The 21802-nt window shown below is 36.1% G+C and overlaps 1 protein-coding gene across 5 annotated transcripts in view; it reads left to right on the top strand.

Moving 5' to 3' along the window:
• The window catches only part of AGTPBP1 (ATP/GTP binding carboxypeptidase 1), a 167144-nt gene that overhangs the window by 129752 nt on the left and 15590 nt on the right, over window positions 1-21802 (top strand). For all 5 annotated transcript variants that reach the window (XM_025931681.2, XM_086685114.1, XM_086685115.1 and 2 more), the window contains exons 18-25: window positions 2768-2855; window positions 6267-6411; window positions 8946-9099; window positions 10131-10311; window positions 11804-11933; window positions 13145-13276; window positions 15285-15461; window positions 19819-19979. In XM_025931681.2, the coding sequence (XP_025787466.1) occupies window positions 2768-2855; window positions 6267-6411; window positions 8946-9099; window positions 10131-10311; window positions 11804-11933; window positions 13145-13276; window positions 15285-15461; window positions 19819-19979 (1168 nt within the window). The remainder of the gene's footprint in view (window positions 1-2767; window positions 2856-6266; window positions 6412-8945; window positions 9100-10130; window positions 10312-11803; window positions 11934-13144; window positions 13277-15284; window positions 15462-19818; window positions 19980-21802) is intronic.

Below are 21802 nucleotides of genomic sequence, written 5' to 3'. Positions count from 1 at the left end.
GAAATTTAAAATTGGTGTTACAAATCCTGTAGAACCATGCTGTCCAGTATGGTAGTGACTAGCACACACATGTGGCTAAGTTGAGTTAATTTAAAATTAAAAATTCTACTTTTTGGTGGTACTGGGCTCATCTCCTGCCCTTACTAGCCACGTGTGGCAGGCCACTGCCAACTTGGATGTTGCAGGTACAGAACATTTCCGTTCTGGTAGGAAGTTCAATTGAACAACTCTGACGTAGAAAGTCCTTCAAAAGAGGACACTTTATAGACTTATGTGACATAGCTAAGCTGGGAGCTGGCGGGAAAGCATTTAATAACTTGCATTATTTATAATAAAAAAGACTGGGGCGCCTGGGTGGCGCAGTCGGTTAAGCGTCCGACTTCAGCCAGGTCACGATCTCGCGGTCCGGGAGTTCGAGCCCCGCGTCGGGCTCTGGGCTGATGGCTCAGAGCCTGGAGCCTGTTTCCGATTCTGTGTCTCCCTCTCTCTCTGCCCCTGCCCCGTTCACGCTCTGTCTCTGTCTGTCCCAAAAATAAATAAACGTTGAAAAAAAAAAAGAAAAAAAGTAAATTATTAAAAAGACTGAAAGTAAGTGAACTAAGTACTCAAGATAGTAGAAAAACAAGAAAATAAACCAAAAGGAAGAGAATGAATTTTTTTAAATGCTGAAAATAATGATAGAAATAAAATAAAATATGCCAGAATTGAGTAATAAGTAGAGATTCTGGGGTTATCTGGGTGGCTCAGTCGGTTAAGTGTCTGACTTTTTGATTTCAGCTCAGGTCATATCTCAAGGTTCCTGGGATAAGAGTGTGGAGCCTGCTTGGGATCCTGTCTCTCCTTCTTTCTCTGCCCCTTTCCTGCTTGCACGCTTGTGCACTGTCTCTCAAAATAAACTTTAAAAAAAGTAGAGAGTCTGAACAGACTATAACTTTTTAAAAGGAAATTTAAAAAGTATTAGTCACCTTATCGAGATGGCATTTCAGCTGAATTATATTTACCTTTTAAAGAATAGATTGTACTGCTGTTTATTCCAATCAATAATGGATAGCTTCTCAGTATATTTTTCTGAAGCTAGTATAGTCTTATACTGATACTTCGTAAAGGTAATTTTTAAAAAGACCAGTTTTTAGATACACAAATTCTATTTTTTTAAATGTTTATTTATTTTTGAGAGAGACAGTGTGTGAGCATGGGAGGGGCAGAGAAAAAGAGAGCCACAGAATCCGAACCAAGTTTCAGGTTCTGAGATGCGGGCATAGAACTCGAAGTGGGGCTTGAACCCATGAACACTGAGATCATGACTGAGCCAAAGTCGGACACTTAACTGCCTGAGCCACCCAGGCACCCCTAGATACAAAAATTCTAAATAAGATTTTAGCTAATATAATTATATACTAGTAAAAGAATAGCATTTTCTTGCAGTGCAAAGATAGCCATAGGAAACCTATCAACATAATTTATTCTGTCAACAGATTAAAGGAGAAAAGCCATGTGAGTCTATTAGTGGATGCTGAAAAGGCATTTGATAAAATAAATTAAAACAAGTGTAATAAGAATTATGAAAGAAACTACTCCACTTATGGGAGTAATCATAGCACCTGCCACAGAGGGTTGTTGTGAGTATTTAATGAATTAACACATGTAAAAATGCTTAGAGCAGTGTCTGGCACATAGAGATTATTCAATGTTACCTCTTTTTATTAAACATGATACAGTTGATATGCAAAAAAATTGGGAAATATTGTATCGAGTGGTAAAACATTTTGATTAAAATTAGGAACAAGACAGAGTTGTGCTCTTCTATATGCAGAATCACTTGTAAGGTTGTATCATTTTTCTAATACAGTAAAAATAGAAAATGAAGTGACTGATACAAATACTAAAAGAGGAGGCCAAATACTTTAAGTTACAAATTATATGATTTACATATGTACAAAACCCAAGAGACTATGAAACACTAATTAAAATACTCAGAGCTAAATTTAACAAAATGGTTCTGTAGCAGGAAAATGAAAAAAAAAATGGTTCTATCTTTAAGTTAGAATATAAGGAAAGTCAAATCAGATCTCAGTAAAATTTGTCAACATTTCTAAACTTAACATATGAATTTCATTAGTTCTAGTTAGAAGCCTAGTGCACGATTTTATGAAATTGGATAATATTAAAGTTTATATGTAGAATATATTTCTGACACTACCCAAGAAAATATGCTATATATTTAATCCTGTTTTTGCTAATAGTCCCTTTACATTTTCCTTCCTATAAGCACATATTTGTGTGGAGAAGTTTGAAGAAGAAAACAATCTTAACATGTTGGTGGCATTTTCTCCCTTAACCTCAGTGTAGACGGGGATCCCTGGAGAGTTAGAAGTATGATCAAATACTGTTTCTTCATATATTTTTGACTCTTTGACTTGTTCCAAGGAATACATTTTACTTACCATTTTTAATCTAATATAGAAAAGGTAATAGAAAAAAGCTTAATGATTTCTCACTGAAGTTGAAATCTGATTTTAGGTAAATTGGGATTAAAAGCATATCATTGATTGATTTAGGAGATTGTAAAGAAATATCTCATATTTTTTTATATATACTAAAAACTGAAATGTATTTTCTTTTAGCTTTCCTGAACATTTGGTGCTTTCTATAATGGAATGATTAATTTTTAACTCAGAAGCTCTGAGAAGAATTTTTTTTTCTTTCTTTGTTTCTTTTTCTTCTTCTTCTTCTTCTTTTTTTTTTTTTTTTAATCTCTCTGTCAAAGGTATGCAACCACTCATGTATTCGGTTCAGGAAGCATTAAATGCCAGACCATGGTGGATTCGTGTGGGAACTGACATTTGTTATTACAAGTAAGTATTCTAAGAATATTGACATCAGCTGATGGAAGGGGATCTTAACTTCATTCTGTTTCAGTTTAAAGATTAGAAACTAGAGTCATTATTGCATTATTTGAACTGTGGTGATATACTTTACTGTTATCTCTAACAGAGTCCTTTAAAATTTGAGATTCATTGAGGTGGTAAATTTAGTAGAAATAAAATCTGTCCTATAGACAGACAGACTTAATCCAAATCTTGTCTCCACCAGTTAGATAGCTATGTGTCCTCAACTTTCTTAGCTTTTAAGCCATGTAAACTTCATTGAATAAACGGAAATTAGGAATTCTAGGAAATAATTTGCAGTGGCTTTTTGTTGTTCTGATGATATTAAGTATAATTCTTTTCTGCATACAAATATTTACCTCATCTTAGTTTCCAGAATATTTTACCTGGAGGTATATCCCACAGTTACCTTATGTCAATTTATACAGTTCAATTTGACCTCAAATAGGTCATCTACTTAATCAAGTTAGAAATCAGTGCTCGAAATCACTTACTGCTTCAGTGGAATGATTGGATTATTCTGCAACTTCACGTCTAAGTAATCTGGGATTATCATATACTTTGCTTCTCATTTTTACTGTTTCTGCATGTAATATATTTCTAGATAACTTCCTCCACTGAATTCATTTGACCTCCCTGTGTTTTCTCTGTTATTAATCTTAATCCTGACATTTTTGTTTAGTGGATTTTGAATTTTTATCTTGGGTTTAAGTAGCACTAATATTCCTTCAGAAGTCAGAAGATTTCTGACTCTAGGTTTTAGAAAAACCTGCATCTTAAGTGCTATTACTTTCTGAGAAAGACAGTGTTCCTTGGAATTCATCTCAGTAGGATTTCCCCCTTACTTGTATTAGCAAAATCAATAGTAAATGAGGGATAGAAATAAAAGATTATATGCATTTCATCTGTACTTGTATAAATTTCATATTTCTTTTACTGCTAGGCTAACATAAAAATACTCTTACTTATCTCTTTCTCATAAAGTTGGAATAGAAATAACCAATCAATGAATGTTTTTCTTTTCCACATTATCAAGTGAATGGTTGTAACATGACAGGTGGTGGTTCTGTTCTGTGTAAGGGGGATGGCGAGGATTTTCATTTGTTTAGTTTTTGTTTTTTCTTTTGGCTACTTCCAGATCTGGAACTGGAATTCAGGTCAATTCAACAGATGCCTATTAACTGTTTTCTGTGCAGCAAGCACTACTTGCTTTCCTGAAGCCTGAAATCCAGATAGTGAAGATAAAATCTACTATTTTTGCATGTGTCTTAACTTTTCATGTGAGCTAAGTCCTTGGATGCTTGTTTGTTTCATTTGCAAAATGAGAGTAAAAGGACTTCCACCAGTATATAAGAGAATGTAACTTATAAAATATGTAGCTCTAATGTGGGGTTATCGATACCTCTCTGATTAGATGTTAAACTTTTGGGGGAAAAGAGTCGGCAAGGACTAGGCCTGGAACTTGTTTTTGTGTTTTCGTCAGCCCACAGCACCTTGTCATTGAGTATTCAAGATATAGTGGCTAAGTGAATGAAGACTATACTGGTTTGAAAATACCGTTCATGTTTATGTGTGTGCAAGTAAATCTAGTTGTTGGTCATGGATTTTCTTCAGTTCATGACTTAAATAATAGAAGATGATCTGAACTTTTAGAGATTAGGTTGGTTGATAGACAATCTTTAGGCCATCAAATGTCAGTGATACTTAAAGTCTGGAAAGTAATGTGTAGTTTTAAAAACTTTTTATTATGGAAATCTTCAAACATTTGTAAGAGTAAGCAATAGGATAATGTATTCATCACCCAGTTTCAACCGTTATCAATACATGTTTAGCTTTGCTTTAGGAATACTTTCACTCCTACCTCCACACTGAATTTTTTTTAATAAAGATTTTTTTTTTTTTTAATTTTAGAGGGAGCGCAAGCTGGGGAGAGGGACAGAGAGAGCGAGAATCTTAAGCAGGCTCCATGCTCATTGCAGAGCCTGATGCGGGGGCTCTGTCTCAAAAACTGTGAGATCGTGACCTGAGCCAAAATCAAGAGTCAGCTGCTCAATTGAGTGAGCCACCCAGGCACCCCACACTGAATTTTTAAAAGCATTTCCAGATATCATATTTATCCATAAATACTTCAAAGAGTGAGTGGGAGAGGGGCAGAGAGAGAGGGAGACACAGAATCCAAAGCAGGCTCCAGGCTCTGAGCTGTCAGCACAGAGCCCAGTGTGGGCTCGAACTCATGAACCACGAGATAAGTACCTGAGCCACAGTCATATGCTAAATCTGACTGAACCACCCATGTGCCCCTAGAGATTTTTTTTTTAAATTTTTTGTTATTTTTGAGAGAGAGCACGTGAGTGCAAGTAGGGGAAGGGCAGAGAGAGGGGAGGGGATCCAAGCGGGCTCTGAGCTGACAGCAGAGGGCCTGATGTAGGGCTCAAAGTCAGGAACAGTGAGATCATGACCTGAGCTGAGGTCAGATGCTTAACCAACTGAGCCATCCAGGCACCCCATATCTCTTAGAGATTTTTTAAAGACAGTCTAACCATAATGCTTTTATCACACTTAAGAATATTCTGTAATACAATAAAATACCCAGTCATTGTTCAGACTTCCCCAATTGTCTCATAAGTGTTGTTTTAGAGTTTCAGCAGGTTTGTTTGTTTGTTTGTTTGTTTGTTTCAACATTAGGTTCCCCCCCTTTTCTTTCTGTTATTTCTCCTTTATTTGTTGGAGAAACTGGGTCATCTGTCATGCCAGAGTTTCCACATTTGGGGTTTTGCTGGGATTGCATGCCTGTGGTGATAATGAATTCTTCTATCTCACTGATTGCCTATAAACTAGTAGTTAGATTTAGAAGCTTGATCAACTTCAGGTTTGATTTTGGCAAGAATACTTCATAGATGGTGCCGTGAATTCCTATTGCCTTACGTCTGGAAACATATCATGTCTGGTTCTTTCTTTCTTTTTTTTTTTTTTTTTTTTTTTTTTGTAGCCTTAAGATTGATAGTGAATTTAGGTATTGTCCCCTGATCCATCTGCTTTAAAGATGGTCATTAGCCTTCCATCTAATGGTGGTAGTAACCATTGATGATAATTGGCCAAGATCTGGTAATGTGTATGGTAACAAGGAATTAGGTTCTAAGCTTTTCATTGATGAGGAGTCTCAGCTCCATTTGATAGTAAATTCAGAAGTGAAAACTGATGTTGGCTGATAGCATTTATCTGATTCAGTAGTACCAACTCTAATTTTTATAGAATATTTAAGCTAACCTTATAAACCGTGTGTTTCCTCCCACCCGAAGTTCTGTTTCATAAAGAAGCAAGGAGATTCAGAACTTTTGTGTGGAAGAGGTAAACAGGTTTTGTGCTTTTCTATTGCAGAAATCACTTCTCAAGAAGTTCAGTTGCTGCAGGTGGGCAAAAGGGAAAATCCTACTATACAATTACATTCACTGTCAATTTTCCACATAAAGATGATGTTTGCTACTTTGCTTATCACTATCCATACACATATTCAACTTTACAGGTGAGAACTCATTAAGTTATATTATGGCTCTTATTGTACTTTATGCATATGTGTCAGATAATTGGGGGAAGACGGGTTTTAATTAAATATCTTAATAAAATGAAAAGATCCAGTGCTGAATATTTTAGAAAATAATACCATGTTTGTTGAAAACATTAAAGGGAGTAAAATGGGAATGTAGTCTTTATTTTTATTTAGTAGAAATACTAAGGAAATTTTAAAAGATTTTTACTCTCCACCTTTTTATAGAAATCTGTAGTTCTCTAAGATTCCATGATTTACACATATTAACTAGGTGAGACTTCCACTTGTTTAATGAGAGGCATTGAATCTCATAGAAAATCTAGCAATAGAAAAATGTGTAAGTTTTTCTGTGGGGAATTAATTTCTTTTAGTGGTTTGGTGTGGAGTTCTAGATCCAGATTCTTTAGAATTTAAGATGTAAGGGTTGTTTTGTGAGTTCTTTTGAGATGTTTGAGTACTTACATTGTAAAACAAAACTAAAAAATTAATCGAGTAGTTACTGTGGTAGATTTTTTTCTTCTTAGTACAGAAAGTCTTTTGTAATAATTATGGATCAAAGAGGTATGATCGGTTTACCCAGAGAGAGATTGGAACACTATGATTAGAAACAAGCTTCCAAATTATTAGGGGAAAAGAAGAGAAACATACTCCACTGAACAGAAGAGAGAGCAAAGCTTAGAACACTCAGTGTGGCTGACTTTGTTTTAATAAAAGTTGCAACTTACAGTAAAGGTGTTATCAGTTATCTTCCCATGCTGAATAATACAGCATCAAAGTATATAGTGCTGTTACACACAGGGTTACATATTACTGTTCTTTACTGATGTGACCTTTTTAGTATATTTTAAATTCCCCTCCTTTTGCCAGTGCTGCTGCCCCAACCTTTCCAGCCATTATTGCTGTCTCTCATCTGGACTTCTGCCGCCTCTTCTAACTGGTGTTCTAGAATTCACTTCTGTCCTCTTTCCTCCTTTCCCCACACTGGAGCAGGAGGGCTTCGTGATGGGAGGGTCTGGTTCCATAAATCTCCCGCTTAAAGCTTCTTAGTGATTTCTTTTGCCATTTTTATGAAGTCTGAGATTCTTACCGTGGTTCATTTCTATCATTTCCCTACTATTTGTAACAATTTTTGTCATGTCCTCATACTGTTTGCACTATTACTTAATATTTGTCTTTAAATGGACCTAAAATAACTCTTTAAAGTTTATCCTCATCCTAGGTTAATATCCATGGTATTAATTCACAGTAAAAAATATACCTGTTCATTTTTCAAATGGTTATGCATATGTCACTTCATTATCTAAATTACCAGTATGCGTATATATGCTGCTCCTTGTGAAAGAATGGCCTGTGAGGCCCTTCAGTCTGTGTTAAGTCTCTGTTTCTCACTCTTCCCGGTCTGGCTGCAATGAATTTTTGTCAGTCCTGTAAGATGCCCTTCCTCTTTCTTACATCATGGTCTTCCCATATACCTTCCTTCTTCCTGCCACACTCCCCTCTGCCCTCCTCACTCATCCTCTGGATCTTGGTTTGAATGTAACTTCTTTTAGGAGACCTTTCCACACTGCCGAGATTCAGCTAGGCTCCCCACTCCTGATGACAAGCTCTCACAGCACTCTGTATTTTTCCAAAGGTAGGGTATATTCATTCACACATCCCCGGGCAGTGTCCCTCACAGAAATAGTGGGCACATAGTCAATTGTGATTATGTGAATGAACATAGGCAAAAGTTTAGAAACCAAGTATCTTAAAAAAAAAAAAAAAAAAAAAAAGGGATTGAACAGTTTATTTATGGGATAACCATACATTAAAACCATTAAAACTTGTGTTTTCAAAAGACACATATTTCACTTGTTGAATGATCTGATATAGTGTTTGTAATTATGAACATATGTGTGTGTGTGTAAATTATTAAGTGATAAAAGCAGGTTACATTGGTATTTGTTAGTAGTAATCTAGGTGATGCAGTTATGGGTGTTTAAAATTTTTTCTTTGTACTTTCTGTGTCTTCTAGACATTTTACATTGAACTTGTATGAATCTTGAAATCAGGAAAAGTTGTTAAAAAATTTTTGTGCTACATACCCCATTCTGCTGGTCTACAGTCACTTATAATTTCAAAATTCAAAAGGCTTTGAAAACCAAAAGCTTTCTCCTAGCCCATTTGGCAGCCTGGCCTGAATTGATGTGAGCTTATTTAGAATATTGATTCCGCTTTGAGTGACTCCTCACATGTTTTGCTGCAGAAATAATGATGGGCTTATTACAGGCTGCTACGGCCACCCCCATTGGGGGTTTGCAGAATTAATGGTGTATGCATTGTAGCTATGCCCTTTCTCAACTGCCCCAAATAACTGATGTTTGAACTACCTCTGGCTCCCTGAGGGTTTCAGAGAAGGGATTAGGAATCTGATTCGCTTTTAGTTATGTCGAGATCTGGATGCATTTATTTCTATTTATCTTAGGGAGTTTTTAAATGATTGTATACTTTGCTTTTAAATTTTTATCAAGATGCATCTTCAAAAATTGGAATCAGCACACAATCCTCAGCAAATCTATTTTCGAAAAGATGTGTTATGTGAAACCCTGTCTGGAAACACCTGTCCCTTGGTGACTATAACAGCAATGCCAGAGTCTAATTATTATGAACATATCTGTCAATTCAGTAAGTCTGTCTTCTTCACTCAAAATGCCAATTATTCTTATTTTCCTTTGCTTCATATATGTTTTGTAAGGGCAACAGGACTAGAACAGGCATCAGAAGTCTGGGGTTCTAGTCTCGGTCCTATTACTGCCCAGCCCTTGGCCTCAGTTTCCTCATCTCAGAAACGAGGGAGCTGCATGAGATTATCTCTGAGGTCTCTTTTGATATGAATATTCTGTAGTTCTTACCTTTGTTGTGTAATACAACAAAATGTTTTAAGAGTTCATATGATAATACCATTAATTAAAAAATTTACAACTAATTTTGTTTATAAATCAAACCACCAGAAACCCATCATGTGCTTTGATGCTAGCACCAAATAGCTGGTTGGTTTTTCCTGACATTTATATATTTAAAATTGCCTCAGATGTACAACTGTGATAGGAAAATGAGAAAGCGCCCTAATTTTGATAAGAAGGTGAGGTGTTTTCAGGAAAGAGAAATAGCTTGATATGCCTGAAAACACGAGCAGGTGAGCAGAGTGGTCACATTGTAGACCTGTGTATTGAAATGCATAGTGAAATTGTTTTTCTTTGTTCATCTTTGAACAGATATACTTTATCTGTGCTTAGCATAGCAACTGTAAAACAGGGGTAAAATGATATTTTCCTATTTTCCTCATGACTTCATGAAAAATAAATTTATATTTAAAACTTCCCCAATACTTGTTCTTTATAAAAGCAAGATTATATAAAAGAACTAATTTTATATGTTAGATTAACCATTGGAAAGTAAAACTCAAATACTACTTATTGTGTTGCGTTCATATTATGAACTCCTTTAGGACATGGCTTATATATGGGTTTTGTGTATCTGTTTTCTCTGTAGGGCCTAGTGCTGTGCTCAGATACAGTAGGTGCACAGTGAGTTTTAGTATGAATTTATATCAGAACTCAAAATTGAGTAGAAATATTTCTATATTCCCAAAGTCAAACATCATACAGACTCTTAGTAGCTGTTCATTTTAATTTGAAATTTTATGTGTACTTTAGGAAATCGCCCTTACGTTTTCTTGTCTGCTCGGGTCCATCCTGGAGAAACTAACGCAAGTTGGGTAATGAAAGGAACATTGGAGTATCTCATGAGTAATAACCCTACTGCTCAGAGCTTACGAGAATCCTATATTTTTAAAATTGTCCCTATGCTAAATCCAGATGGTGTCATCAATGGAAAGTAAGTTAAGCAATCATTATAGAAATAGGTTATGTGCCTATCCTGTGTAAACTTGTCAAAATAATAGCATCCAGGTTAATTTGGAAAACAAATTGAGTGATGTTTCTAGAACGAAGAAATTTTTGGTGGGGAATTCATCTAAGATGAATTTTTAAATGAAAATACATTTTATGTATCAGTATGATATTTTGAGAATTTCTGTATTCCATGAGAGTATGATTTCATGTCTTGCTTGAATTGTTTTAGAAAAATCACAATGTCAGGATATGAGAATACATAAATAAGGTCTTTAACATAACTTCTTATATTCCTTTTTGTTTGTCAGTGGCATGATCTTGAGTTGATCTAAGATTTAGAATCTCCTGGGATCTCTTTCCATTGATATGGAATATTGGCTCTATCTGCTGACCTCATCCTGATAGGAGGTGGTGTAGTTTTGACAGAAGGAATTCTTTAGACTGGAAATAATGGAAGATGACTTCTTTTTAGGTGGAGATGGCTTATAGTTAGTGCAGTTTAATTTTCGTGGGAATTAGAAAACTCTGTTTCTGAAAGATGGGAATTTGGTGTTGCTGTCATGAGCGTCTCCAAAGCTGAGGATACCATATTTTATTTATTCACTAAATGTAGCACGAATATTTCTCACATTTTAGGAAGTTTTTGAATGAAAAAACCAGAATAATTTATTTTTAGGTAATACGTTATGGAATTAAAATGGCATTTTATGTCTAGTTTTAATTCAGAAACATATTGACCAGTTAGAATTCTGTTTACATTTCTGTTACCACCTTCTGATAGCTTGCTTAAATTTCTGCTCTGCTTTATTACTTACTACCTGAAATAAGTGAAAATGTATTTGAATTTTTACAAGAATGTAGACTTTTGGGGCACCTGGATGGCTCAGTCGATTGAGTGTCTGACTCTTGAGTTCAGCTCAGGTCATGATCCCAGGGTTGTGGGATCGAGCCCCATGTCATGTTCCACACTGAGCATGGAGCCTGCTTAGGATTCTCTCTCTCTCTCCCCCCCCCCGGCACTCTCCTTCTCTCTCTCTGTCTCTCTCAAATAAAAATAATAGTCAAAAAAAAATGTAGACTTTTCACATGTACCTTTCTTAGGAGGGCCCAGCCCAGATAGTACTTTTACATAATAACTAATACAATTGAAGTTCACGGTGTTGGAGTATAACAAATGATTATTATGAAATCAGAATGGAAAATAGGACCATTAGTAAATTTTAGAGAGTCTGGAATAAGACCCCAGAATTGAGAATTAATTTTTTTCTATAGCTTGAAAATGTTGACCTAAAAATGTGAAAGCTTGCCACAGTTAAATGCATGTAACACAAGATCTTGCACGAAGCAAATACTTCATAAGTGTTTATTTAGTGACTAGTATATTTACTGGAAATATTTACTGGAATAGAATCATAAAATTAAATCAAATATTGTAAGAGTTTATCAGTACTAATGTTTGTGTTTATATTGTGTAGTCACCGCTGTTCTTTAAGTGGAGAGGATCTGAATAGACAGTGGCAAAGTCCAAATCCAGATTTACATCCTACAATTTACCATGCTAAGGGGCTGCTACAATACCTGGCCGCTGTGAAGCATTTACCACTGGTAAGTATTTGTACTTTATCTAGTCACAGAAATGATTTTGTTAGTTAATGACTCAGTATATTCTGGTTATAAAAGCTAAGTGTTAATTTCAAAAGGAATTTTTACAAATATCTTCTTCTGTTATTAATTACGTGTGTAATTAATACACTGCATTTGTATTCTTATTTTGTCAGGTTTAATTTTTAGTGTTCCCCTGAGCCCTTTCCTTATCTTTTTTGTCTATGAACATTGGTAACTCCTGGTTTTAAGTTTTAGGTATTGAACTTCACTGTTTGAATAGCAGTAAGGTAACAGGATGTGTCTTCCAAGTTCTCAAACTGGTAGAAGCTTATTTCTGAGTTTGTTAGTGAACTCTGAAGCGAGTAAGTCTCGAGTATACACATGAGAGAAGGTGTGGGCACAGTGCTGAACACTATTGGACTGTGTATATATTCTGCTTCTGTTCTCAGCAGCTTTTGCATAGAATGTCCCGTTATATTATTGTTTGAATGAGGTAATCTTCCTCTGGGAAAGATAGGAAAACTTTGCAGAAGGTGAACATTGACATGCAGTCCTGTTCTTCATTTTTCATTTTAAAAATGCTGCTCTTAAAAATTAAATTGAAACCATACTACCCTTTGCTCAATTGTGTTTTTCATGAGTGCATTGTCTTTCTTTCAAATTACCTAAATTTTCAAATAACCCTTGGATCAGTGATGACTGCTGCTGTAGATTTGACCTATGACTGAATTTATTATTTTTTAAATTGTGAATAGTAGAGGGGGCGCCTGGGTGGCTCAGTCGGTTAAGCGTCCGACTTTGGCTCTGGTCAAGATCTCTCACTCTGGGAGTTCAAGTCCCTCATCGGGCGCTGCTCTGACAGCTCAGAGCCTGGAGCCTGCTTTGGATTCTGTCTCCCTCTCTCTGCCCCTCCCCCGCTCACACTCTATCTCTCAAAAATAAATACAAATAAATTGTGAATAGTAGGTATATTAGAGTGGAACTCATGGCTTGATGCAGGCCCTAGAAAGGATTTAGCCATTCTAGAATTAATCATAGATCCTTTCCAGAACTAGATACTACTACTTTTATTAGTTCTACTTATTAAATGGTGGCTCTGTTACAATGAAAGGGCAAAGACACACAGAGCTATTTATTGTCTTGTTATTAACTTGCTTTATTTGGAAATATATGAATTCAGAGGTTTTTAACTTTCAAAATATATTTTCAAGGTTTATTGTGATTATCATGGCCACTCCCGAAAGAAGAATGTATTTATGTATGGCTGCAGCATCAAAGAGACAGTATGGCATACCAGTGATAATGCAGCTTCATGTGATGTCGTGGAAGATGTAGGATACAGGGTAATTATCACAGATAAGTCTGGACTTTGGGGATTTCAAACACGTATAACACTACAGAAAGTAATGTAACATATCCCAGCCACTCAGACTCTGCAAGTGTTGCCATTTTGCCATTTTTTTTGCAGATTGTTTCATGTTAAATAGTCTAAAATTTTTTCTTTTCGTATTTAGAAAATACGAAAATTGGGGATCTAATTTTAGTGTCCCCATATATAACCAGTTGTCTCAGCACCATTTATTAAACAGTACATCCTTCCTGTGCCGATTTATAAAGCCATCTGTTACGTACCATGTTTCCACACCTCTGGGTATGTGTTGAGGTATGCCCAGGACTGAAGGAAGATCTTACTGCGTCACATCTTATGTGCTTTCCATTAAAGGCACAGTGGCTTTCCTACTGTATTTGCACCTAAACAAAACACCCCTGGTTTTTTTCCCAAAAGAATTTTGATAGCATACCACTGCCCTGAGCAGAAATTCAAAGGCACATTTTCTTTTTTGGTGTCCTCTCTCTTCTTCCCCTTTCCCAAATAAATAAAATGACTATGCTTACATTTACATTGGCCATCTAATTATTATTGTTTTGAAAATAACTCTTTTACAAATATATTGAAAAAACATTTTTTTAATTGTGTGATAATTAAAAACTTGCATCAGATTTGTTGGTTTTTTTTTTTTTTTTTTAAATGCCTTCTGGGTTTTGAGGCTTAGAAATCTTATCCAAAGATTTAAAAAATAAAGTTCCATGTTTATTGTTTTTAATTTCCTTTTGAAATTTTACTTGCTAATTGTTAAGTTTAAATTCTTAATCCAGTTAGAACTGAACTACTAAAGAGTGACTTCAGCTTGTTTTTCTCAGTGGCTCTCCAGTGGTGCCAGCAGTTAGTGGGTGATCACTCTTCTCTCCACTAATAATAATTAAAAAAAAAAATGTTTATTGGGGCACCTGGGTGGCTCAGTCGGTTAAGCATATTCTTTGGCTCAGTCACAATCTCACAGTTGATGAGTTTGAGCCCTGCATCAGCTCTGCTGACAGCTCAGAGCCTGGAGCCTGCTTTGGATTCTGTGCCTTCCTCTCTCTCTGCTCCTCCCCTGCTCGAGCTGTGTGTGTGTGTGTGTGTGTGTGTGTGTGTGTGTGTGTGTGTGTGTGTGTGAGATTCACTCACTCTCTCTCTGTCTCTTTTTTGAGCATGGGAGGGCAGAGAGAGAGGGAGAGAGAGAATCCCAAGCAAGCTCAGTGCAGAGTCCGACACAGCACTCGATCCCAGGAACCGTGAGATCATGACCTGAGCTGAAATCAAGAGTTGAGATGCTCAACTGAATGAGCCACCAAGGTGGCCCTCCACACTAATAATTCTAATTTTTACATCTGCCTTTGGTTCTAATTCTGAATTCTCTTTCTTTCTAGAGATGTATCTACTCCTACATGGTATCACAATTTAACTTCCCTTACATATATAGTTAGGTTAATATCTGTTAGATTATTTCTCTTCTTTCAGAACTCCCCTGTCTGCCTTCATACTTACACACACCAGGTGAACCTGAGAATAATTTGAAGTTGCAGAAAATGTTGTGGGCATTTTGATTGTGATTGTCTTGACTTTATTGATTAATTTAGAGGTGGTTGACATTTATAATGTTAAGTCTCTTAATTAGTAAGCCATTTTTCATGACTAAAGTTGTTTTGTTTTTTAAACATTTTTTTTTCAAAATTTGAAACATTTTTTACCATAGTTTTTGTTCACCTGTTGGTTACTACTGTGAATGTGATCCTTTCTCCCATTTTGTTTTCCAACTGATTACTGTTTGTCCAGGAAAGCAGAAAATTCTGAATTTGTAAAGAATGGTTTTGATGTTTGGAATAGCAGAGGACAAAGTTCAAGAAGATTCACATGGCCCTGCTCTGGTCACTGTGCTTTCATGCAAATGTTTAAAAACTAAAAAAAGATGTTTTTAACTAAAAAAAGCCCTCTTGAAATATTGTATTCTATCATTCTTATTTTTGCAGACCTTGCCTAAGATACTGAGCCATATTGCTCCAGCATTTTGCATGAGCAGCTGTAGCTTTGTAGTGGAAAAATCTAAAGAATCCACGGCACGTGTTGTGGTTTGGAGGGAGATAGGCGTACAAAGAAGCTATACCATGGAAAGTACTTTGTGTGGCTGTGATCAGGGAAAATATAAGGTAAAACATCTCAGGACTTTGAGTAGTAAAAAGTATTTAAGGACTTTCTTTTCATATAGCATTCTCATGGTTTGTATTAAATGGCACATTTGTTACACTGAGGTGTTGCAGTCATGAACTTGAATCCTATGCAATTCTTTTTTACTTCTCTGTACTAAATAGCTTGCTTTGGGTTTTTATGAAATCTTGGTTGAGTCCATCTACATTCATAATTTTTAAGAAGGCATGTTGTGGTACACATTTTATTTTATTTTTTTTTTAATTTTTTTTTTCAACGTTTATTTTTGGGACAGAGAGAGACAGAGCATGAACAGGGGAGGGGCAGAGAGAGAGGGAGACACAGAATCGGAAACAGGCTCCAGGCTCTGAGCCATCAGCCCAGAGCCCGACGCGGGGCTCGAACTCACGGACCGCGAGATCGTGACCTGGCTGAAGTCGGACGCTTAACCGACTGCGCCACCCAGGCGCCCCTGTGGTACACATTTTAAGTACCAATTGGTAATTTATAACGAGCTGTGCAAGTATTACATAATTAACACAAACTTTCTGTCATTTTAATTTGTTGGATGTTAGCGTGTTTTTATGCATTTAGAAAATAAACACATTACACTTACTTGTGGAGTTTTTTATATTTAGATTTTGTGTGTGTGTGTTACTTTTATTTTTTATTTTTTTTTTATTTTTTTAAAAAAAAATTTTTTTTTCAACGTTTATTTATTTTTGGGACAGAGAGAGAGAGAGCATGAACAGGGGAGGGGCAGAGAGAGAGGGAGACACAGAATCGGAAACAGGCTCCAGGCTCTGAGCCATCAGCCCAGAGCCCGACGCGGGGCTCGAACTCCCGGACCGCGAGATCGTGACCTGGCTGAAGTCGGACGCTTAACCGACTGCGCCACCCAGGCGCCCCTGTGTGTTACTTTTAAATGCATATCCCTTCCCTAAATTTTTTTCTTTACTAAGACTGGTGGTATAGACTTTTATTGGAAACAACTGGAGTTTTAAGTTTACTTTTGAAACTAAAGACTAATAAAATATTAGGTGACGTTGAATTATTTAATTTGAAAGACTGAAAAAATAGGCAATCAGCTGGAGCTTAATCAACAGCAACCTAATAAACATTACAAATACTTATTTTTCTTGCCACAGAAAGATTTTCATGTGTCATGCTAGTTATTCTTTATTCTGTTAGGTTTGGTTTGGTAAGGGGGGAAGAGGAAACTGAATCTAATAGTGATCTTTATATACCTCACATACAGATGGTTGGTTATAACTTTATGTTTGGAAGGAGTTAAAAAATCTTTCAAATGGTTAGTATTAAAAATGTAAACATATTATAGGTAATGTCAAAAAAGCTTAACTGGAGAGCCTAAGTAATAACTGTTACAGTCTATATCCAACTGAGAAGAAATTGTGTAGATTTTTCAACTGACATTCAAATTTTGGGGGCCTTGTAGAGTAGAACTTAATGAAATTTCAGTACTTTCTGTTGAGTGACTTCCCTAAATTTTAGGTTGACCACAGTATATTATTCTTCCAAAATGTAGTATCTTTTGAATTCAAATACTGTAAAACAGTGACTTCTCATCTACCAAGGATGTGATGGTGGTAAAAGATAAAATGTACCAGAGCGCCACTCCAGAGCCCAACCCCCATCCCCTAATCATTGCTGTCATGGACAGCTTTGGCAAGAGTCTCATATTCTGTAAGTGTGTAGGATGGGAAAAAAGCTTAAGAATGAATCACTTTTGTATAAGACAATAGGTGTCTTCTAGGAAAAAAACCCTTAAGCTATATGATGTATGGAAACAGACTGTAGATAACTTCTTAAAGAGATGCTTACACAGTCAGAAGAGAAGGCAATTTAAAGCATCAATGTTTTTGATGCTCCCCTCTGTGGGTTGGAAGAGAAGTAGAGAAGCTGAGACTTGCATGCCTCTTGAAATCAACTGTAGCATATAGCAAAGGTGTTTCCTTATTATATTTGGATTCTACAGATAGACTTTCTTTGAATTTTTACAAATATTCTATTTTTAGGGACGCCTGGGTGGCTCAGTCCGTTAAGCGTCCGACTTTGGCTTAGGTCATGATCTCAGGGTACATGAGTTTGAGCCCGGCGTCGGGCTCTATGCTGACAGCCCAGAGCCCTGACTCTGCTTCGGATTCCATGTTCCCTGTCTCCTTGCACCTCCCCCATTCACACACACTCTCTCTCTTTCTCTCTCTCTCTCTCAAAAATGAATAAACATTAAAAAAATCACAAATATTCTATTTGATCATTTAAAAAGCCACATTTAAAAAAATAGTTAAAATATACTTTCAAACCTAAAATCTTAGACCACTTTTTTTTTTTTTTTTCAACGTTTATTTATTTTTGGGACAGAGAGAGACAGAGCATGAACGGGGGAGGAGCAGAGAGAGAGGGAGACACAGAATCGGAAACAGGCTCCAGGCTCTGAGCCATCAGCCCAGAGCCTGATGCGGGGCTCGAACTCACGGACCGCGAGATCGTGACCTGGCTGAAGTCGGACGCTTAACCGACTGCGCCACCCAGGCGCCCCTTAGACCACTTTTTTAAAGTTATTTTTTAGAAAGAAATCTATACTTAAAAAATAAAATGGATACCTAGCAAATGCTCATTTCTCTTTTATATAATTTAGTTACTAGAGCTACATTAATTTAAAACTCTTATGGAGAGAAGTATCTCTTACTAATCAAGTTTTTTATTAATGTCTAAAATTGAATGCTGTGATGATAACATATACTTTTTATGAAAGCTTTTTTTGTTATTGTTAATAAACTTAGGGTTTTTAGAGCAGTTTTAGATTCATAGCAGAATTGAGTAGAAAATACACAATTCTCAAATACCCCATATGTCCCCACACATCTAATGTTATACTTTTCAGACTTGTTAATGTTAGCTAATAAGTTATATGAGTTTAACGATATTTTAAGAAACCATTCTCTTCACCTCAGGAATGCTCTTATATTACTAGATTTTAGGCTGTAAATGGTCTTTATTTTTATTTTCTGTGAACTAATTCAGAAACAGCCATGCCTTTCTAAAGCTTTTTAATTAAGAAGGCAAATAAATGTTCTAATAAAGTCAGGTCACATTCCGTGGAATGTTTGGACATGGGTAAACTAAGCAATCAGTTAGTCAATCGTTATTATAAAGGAATGTGCTTTGGGGGGTTAGTAACAGTTTTTACGGTTTATTTTCTTCAGTTACCGTGTGCTTTTAGTCTGTTCATTGAAAAACTGTTTTAAAGTAACTTCTCTAAATGATGTGTACTCTCATTTGCACCTGCAACTTTTGTTGGTGTGAGAATTCTCTTATTTTAGAGATTCGTTTTTATCTGAAAATTCAGTGATAAGCAGTGTCTTGGTTTATGGCCATTTTTATCATTTTATGTGGTAACATTTAACTTTTGATAAACTTTATATTGTTTATTGGGAAACTTCCAGTTAGAAAGGGTAGAGTTGGGGTAAAATTTTCTTCTGCCCTCACTAGACCAGATTTGAAATAGGCATTCTTAATTGACATGGAACATAGGAACTTCTTTTACTGCTACCTCATTGGCCTAGATCTGTTTGATTCTTTTTGTTTGTTTGTTTGTTTGTTTTACATAGGTACCTTTCTTTTGTTGGTTTTTTACTTACCAGTTTCTTTTTATTTTTTTTTAAATTTTTAATGTTTATTTATTATTGAGAGACAGAGACAGACCGTGAGCAGGGGAGGGGCAGAGAGAGAGGGAGTCACAGAATCCAAAGCAGGTTCCAGGCTCCGAGCTGTTAGCACAGAGCTCGACACAGGGCTCAAACTTATGAACGGCGAGATCATGACCTGAGCCGAAGTCGGACACTTAACCGACTGAGCCAACCAGGCGCCCCTTTACTTACCAATTTCTTTTATCATACAGTAAAAAGTATAAGGTAATGTTTAGGTCTACAAATTAAGGCCTTGATTTTGACACTACAATATTTTAACATTGGCATCCAAAGTCGTGGATTACAAGAAATACTAGCAATATCTTGCAAAAGTGTAATTTCACACATGAGCCCCAGAGTAACATAACCACAAAATGTTTATTTTTTTTCCCAGTGTGTTGGTGAAAATTGTTTGCATGTAGTAAATGAGAAATAGACATTTTAGAAATGGTTTTTTTGAGACCATTTCCTTTGTGATCTAAAATAATCTTGTTAAGACATTGCGCTTGTTGAGTTGTAGGTACTTACAAAGTACCAAGCTTTTAATTTTATTAATATAATTATAAATTTCTTATATGCAATTGTAATAAGACATAGCCAGAGGATAGCAAATGTCCTACTTATATGTATGAAATTGCTTTATTTCTAGGGTCTACAGATTGGTACTCGAGAATTGGAAGAGATGGGAGCAAAATTTTGTGTTGGTCTGCTGCGTTTGAAAAGACTGACATCCCCATTGGAATATAATCTGCCTTCCAGCCTGCTTGACTTTGAAAATGACTTGATTGAATCGAACTGCAAAGTAACGAGGTAAGACACACTTGTTTCATTCCATTATGTTGTAGCATAATGTTAGACTTCATTAAATTAATTAAGTAGAGGAAGGGGACAGAGATGTTGATAGCCAAAAGCATTTTTAGAACTAATATAATTAAGTTCACACATCTAAGTTATTTACATGTTTAATTGTTACAAATTGTAATAATATTCTTCATTCTTTTAACATTGATGTTTGGATGAGACTGTAATGAAATATCCTTATATTTTGAGTGCATTTTTAGTGATCTTACTGGTTTACCTTTAACCCAAAAATAAGCAATGTGGAAAACAGTGCTTAGGTAGTGCCTGATTAATTAATTAATTTTATAATTTACATCCAAGTTAGTTAGTATATGGTGCAACAGTGATTTCAGTAGATTGCTTAATGTCCCTTACCCATTTAGCCAATCCCTCCTCCCACGACTCCTCCAGCAACCCTCAATTTGTTCTCTGTATTTAAGAGTCTCTTATGTTTTGTCCCCCTCCCTGTTTTTATATTATTTTTGCTTCCCTTCCCTTATGTTCATCTGTTTTGTATCTTAAATTCCTCATATGATGAAGTCATATGATACTTGTCTTTCTCAGACTAATTTTGCTTAATAATACCCTCTAGTTCCATCCACGTAGTTGCAAATGGCAAGATTTCATTCTTTTTGATTGCCGAGTAGTACTCCATTGCATATATATACCACATTTTCTTTATCCATTCATCCATTGATGGACATTTTGGCTCTTTCCATACTTCGGCTATTGTTGATAGTGCTGCTATAAACATGGGGGTGCATGTGGCCCTTCAAAACAGCACACCTGTATCCCGTGGATAAATGCCTAGTAGGGCAATTGCTGGGTCATAGGGTAGTTCTATTTTTAGTTTTATGAGGAACCTCCATATTGTTTTTCAGAGTGGCTGCACCAGCTTGCATTCCCACCAACAATGCAAAAGAGATCCTCTTTCTCCTCATCCTCACCAACATCTGTTGTTGCCTGAGTTGTTAATGTTACCATTCTGACAGGTGTAAGATGGTATCTCATTGTGGTTTTGATTTGTATTTCCCTGATGATGAGTGATGAGCATTTTTTCACATGTCGGTTGGCCATCTGGATATCTTCCTTGGAGAAGTGTCTATTCATGTCTTTCGCTCATTTCTTCACTGGATTATTTGTTTTTTGGGTGTTGAGTTTGATAAGTTCTTTATAGATTTTGGATACTAACCCTTTATCTGATATGTCATTTGCAAATATCTTCTCCCATTCTGTCGGTTGCCTTTTAGTTTTGCTGATTGTTTCCTTTGCTGTGCAGAGCTTTTTATTTTGATGAGGTCCCAATAGTTCATTTTTGCTTTTGTTTCCCTTGCCTCCGGAGATGTGTTGAGTAAGAAATTGCTTTGGGCAAGATCAAAGAGGTTTTTGCCTGCTTTCTCCTCGAGGATTTTGATGGCTTCCTGTCTTACATTGAGGTCTTTCATCCACTTTGAGTTTATTTTTGTGTATGGTGTAAGAAAGTGGTCCAGGTTCATTCTTCTGCATGTCACTGTCCAGTTTTCCCAGCACCACTTGCTGAAGAGACTGTCTTTATTCCATTGGATATTCTTTCCTGCTTTGTCCAAGATTAGCTGGCCATACGTTTGTGGGTCCATTTGTGGGTTCTCTATTCTGTTCCATTGATCTGAGTGTCTGTTCTTGTGCCAGTACCATACTGTCTTGATGATTACAGCTTTGTAGTATAGTTTGAAGTCTGGGATTGTGATGCCTCCTGCTTTGGTTTTCTTTTTCAAGATTGCTTTGGCTATTTGGGGTCTTTTCTGGTTCCATAC

The sequence above is a fragment of the Puma concolor genome, chromosome D4 (assembly GCF_028749965.1).
Source record: "Puma concolor isolate L17-30 chromosome D4, mPumCon1.1.hap2, whole genome shotgun sequence".
NCBI lineage: Eukaryota > Metazoa > Chordata > Mammalia > Carnivora > Felidae > Puma > Puma concolor.
This window is presented reverse-complemented; position numbering and strand designations above follow the sequence as displayed.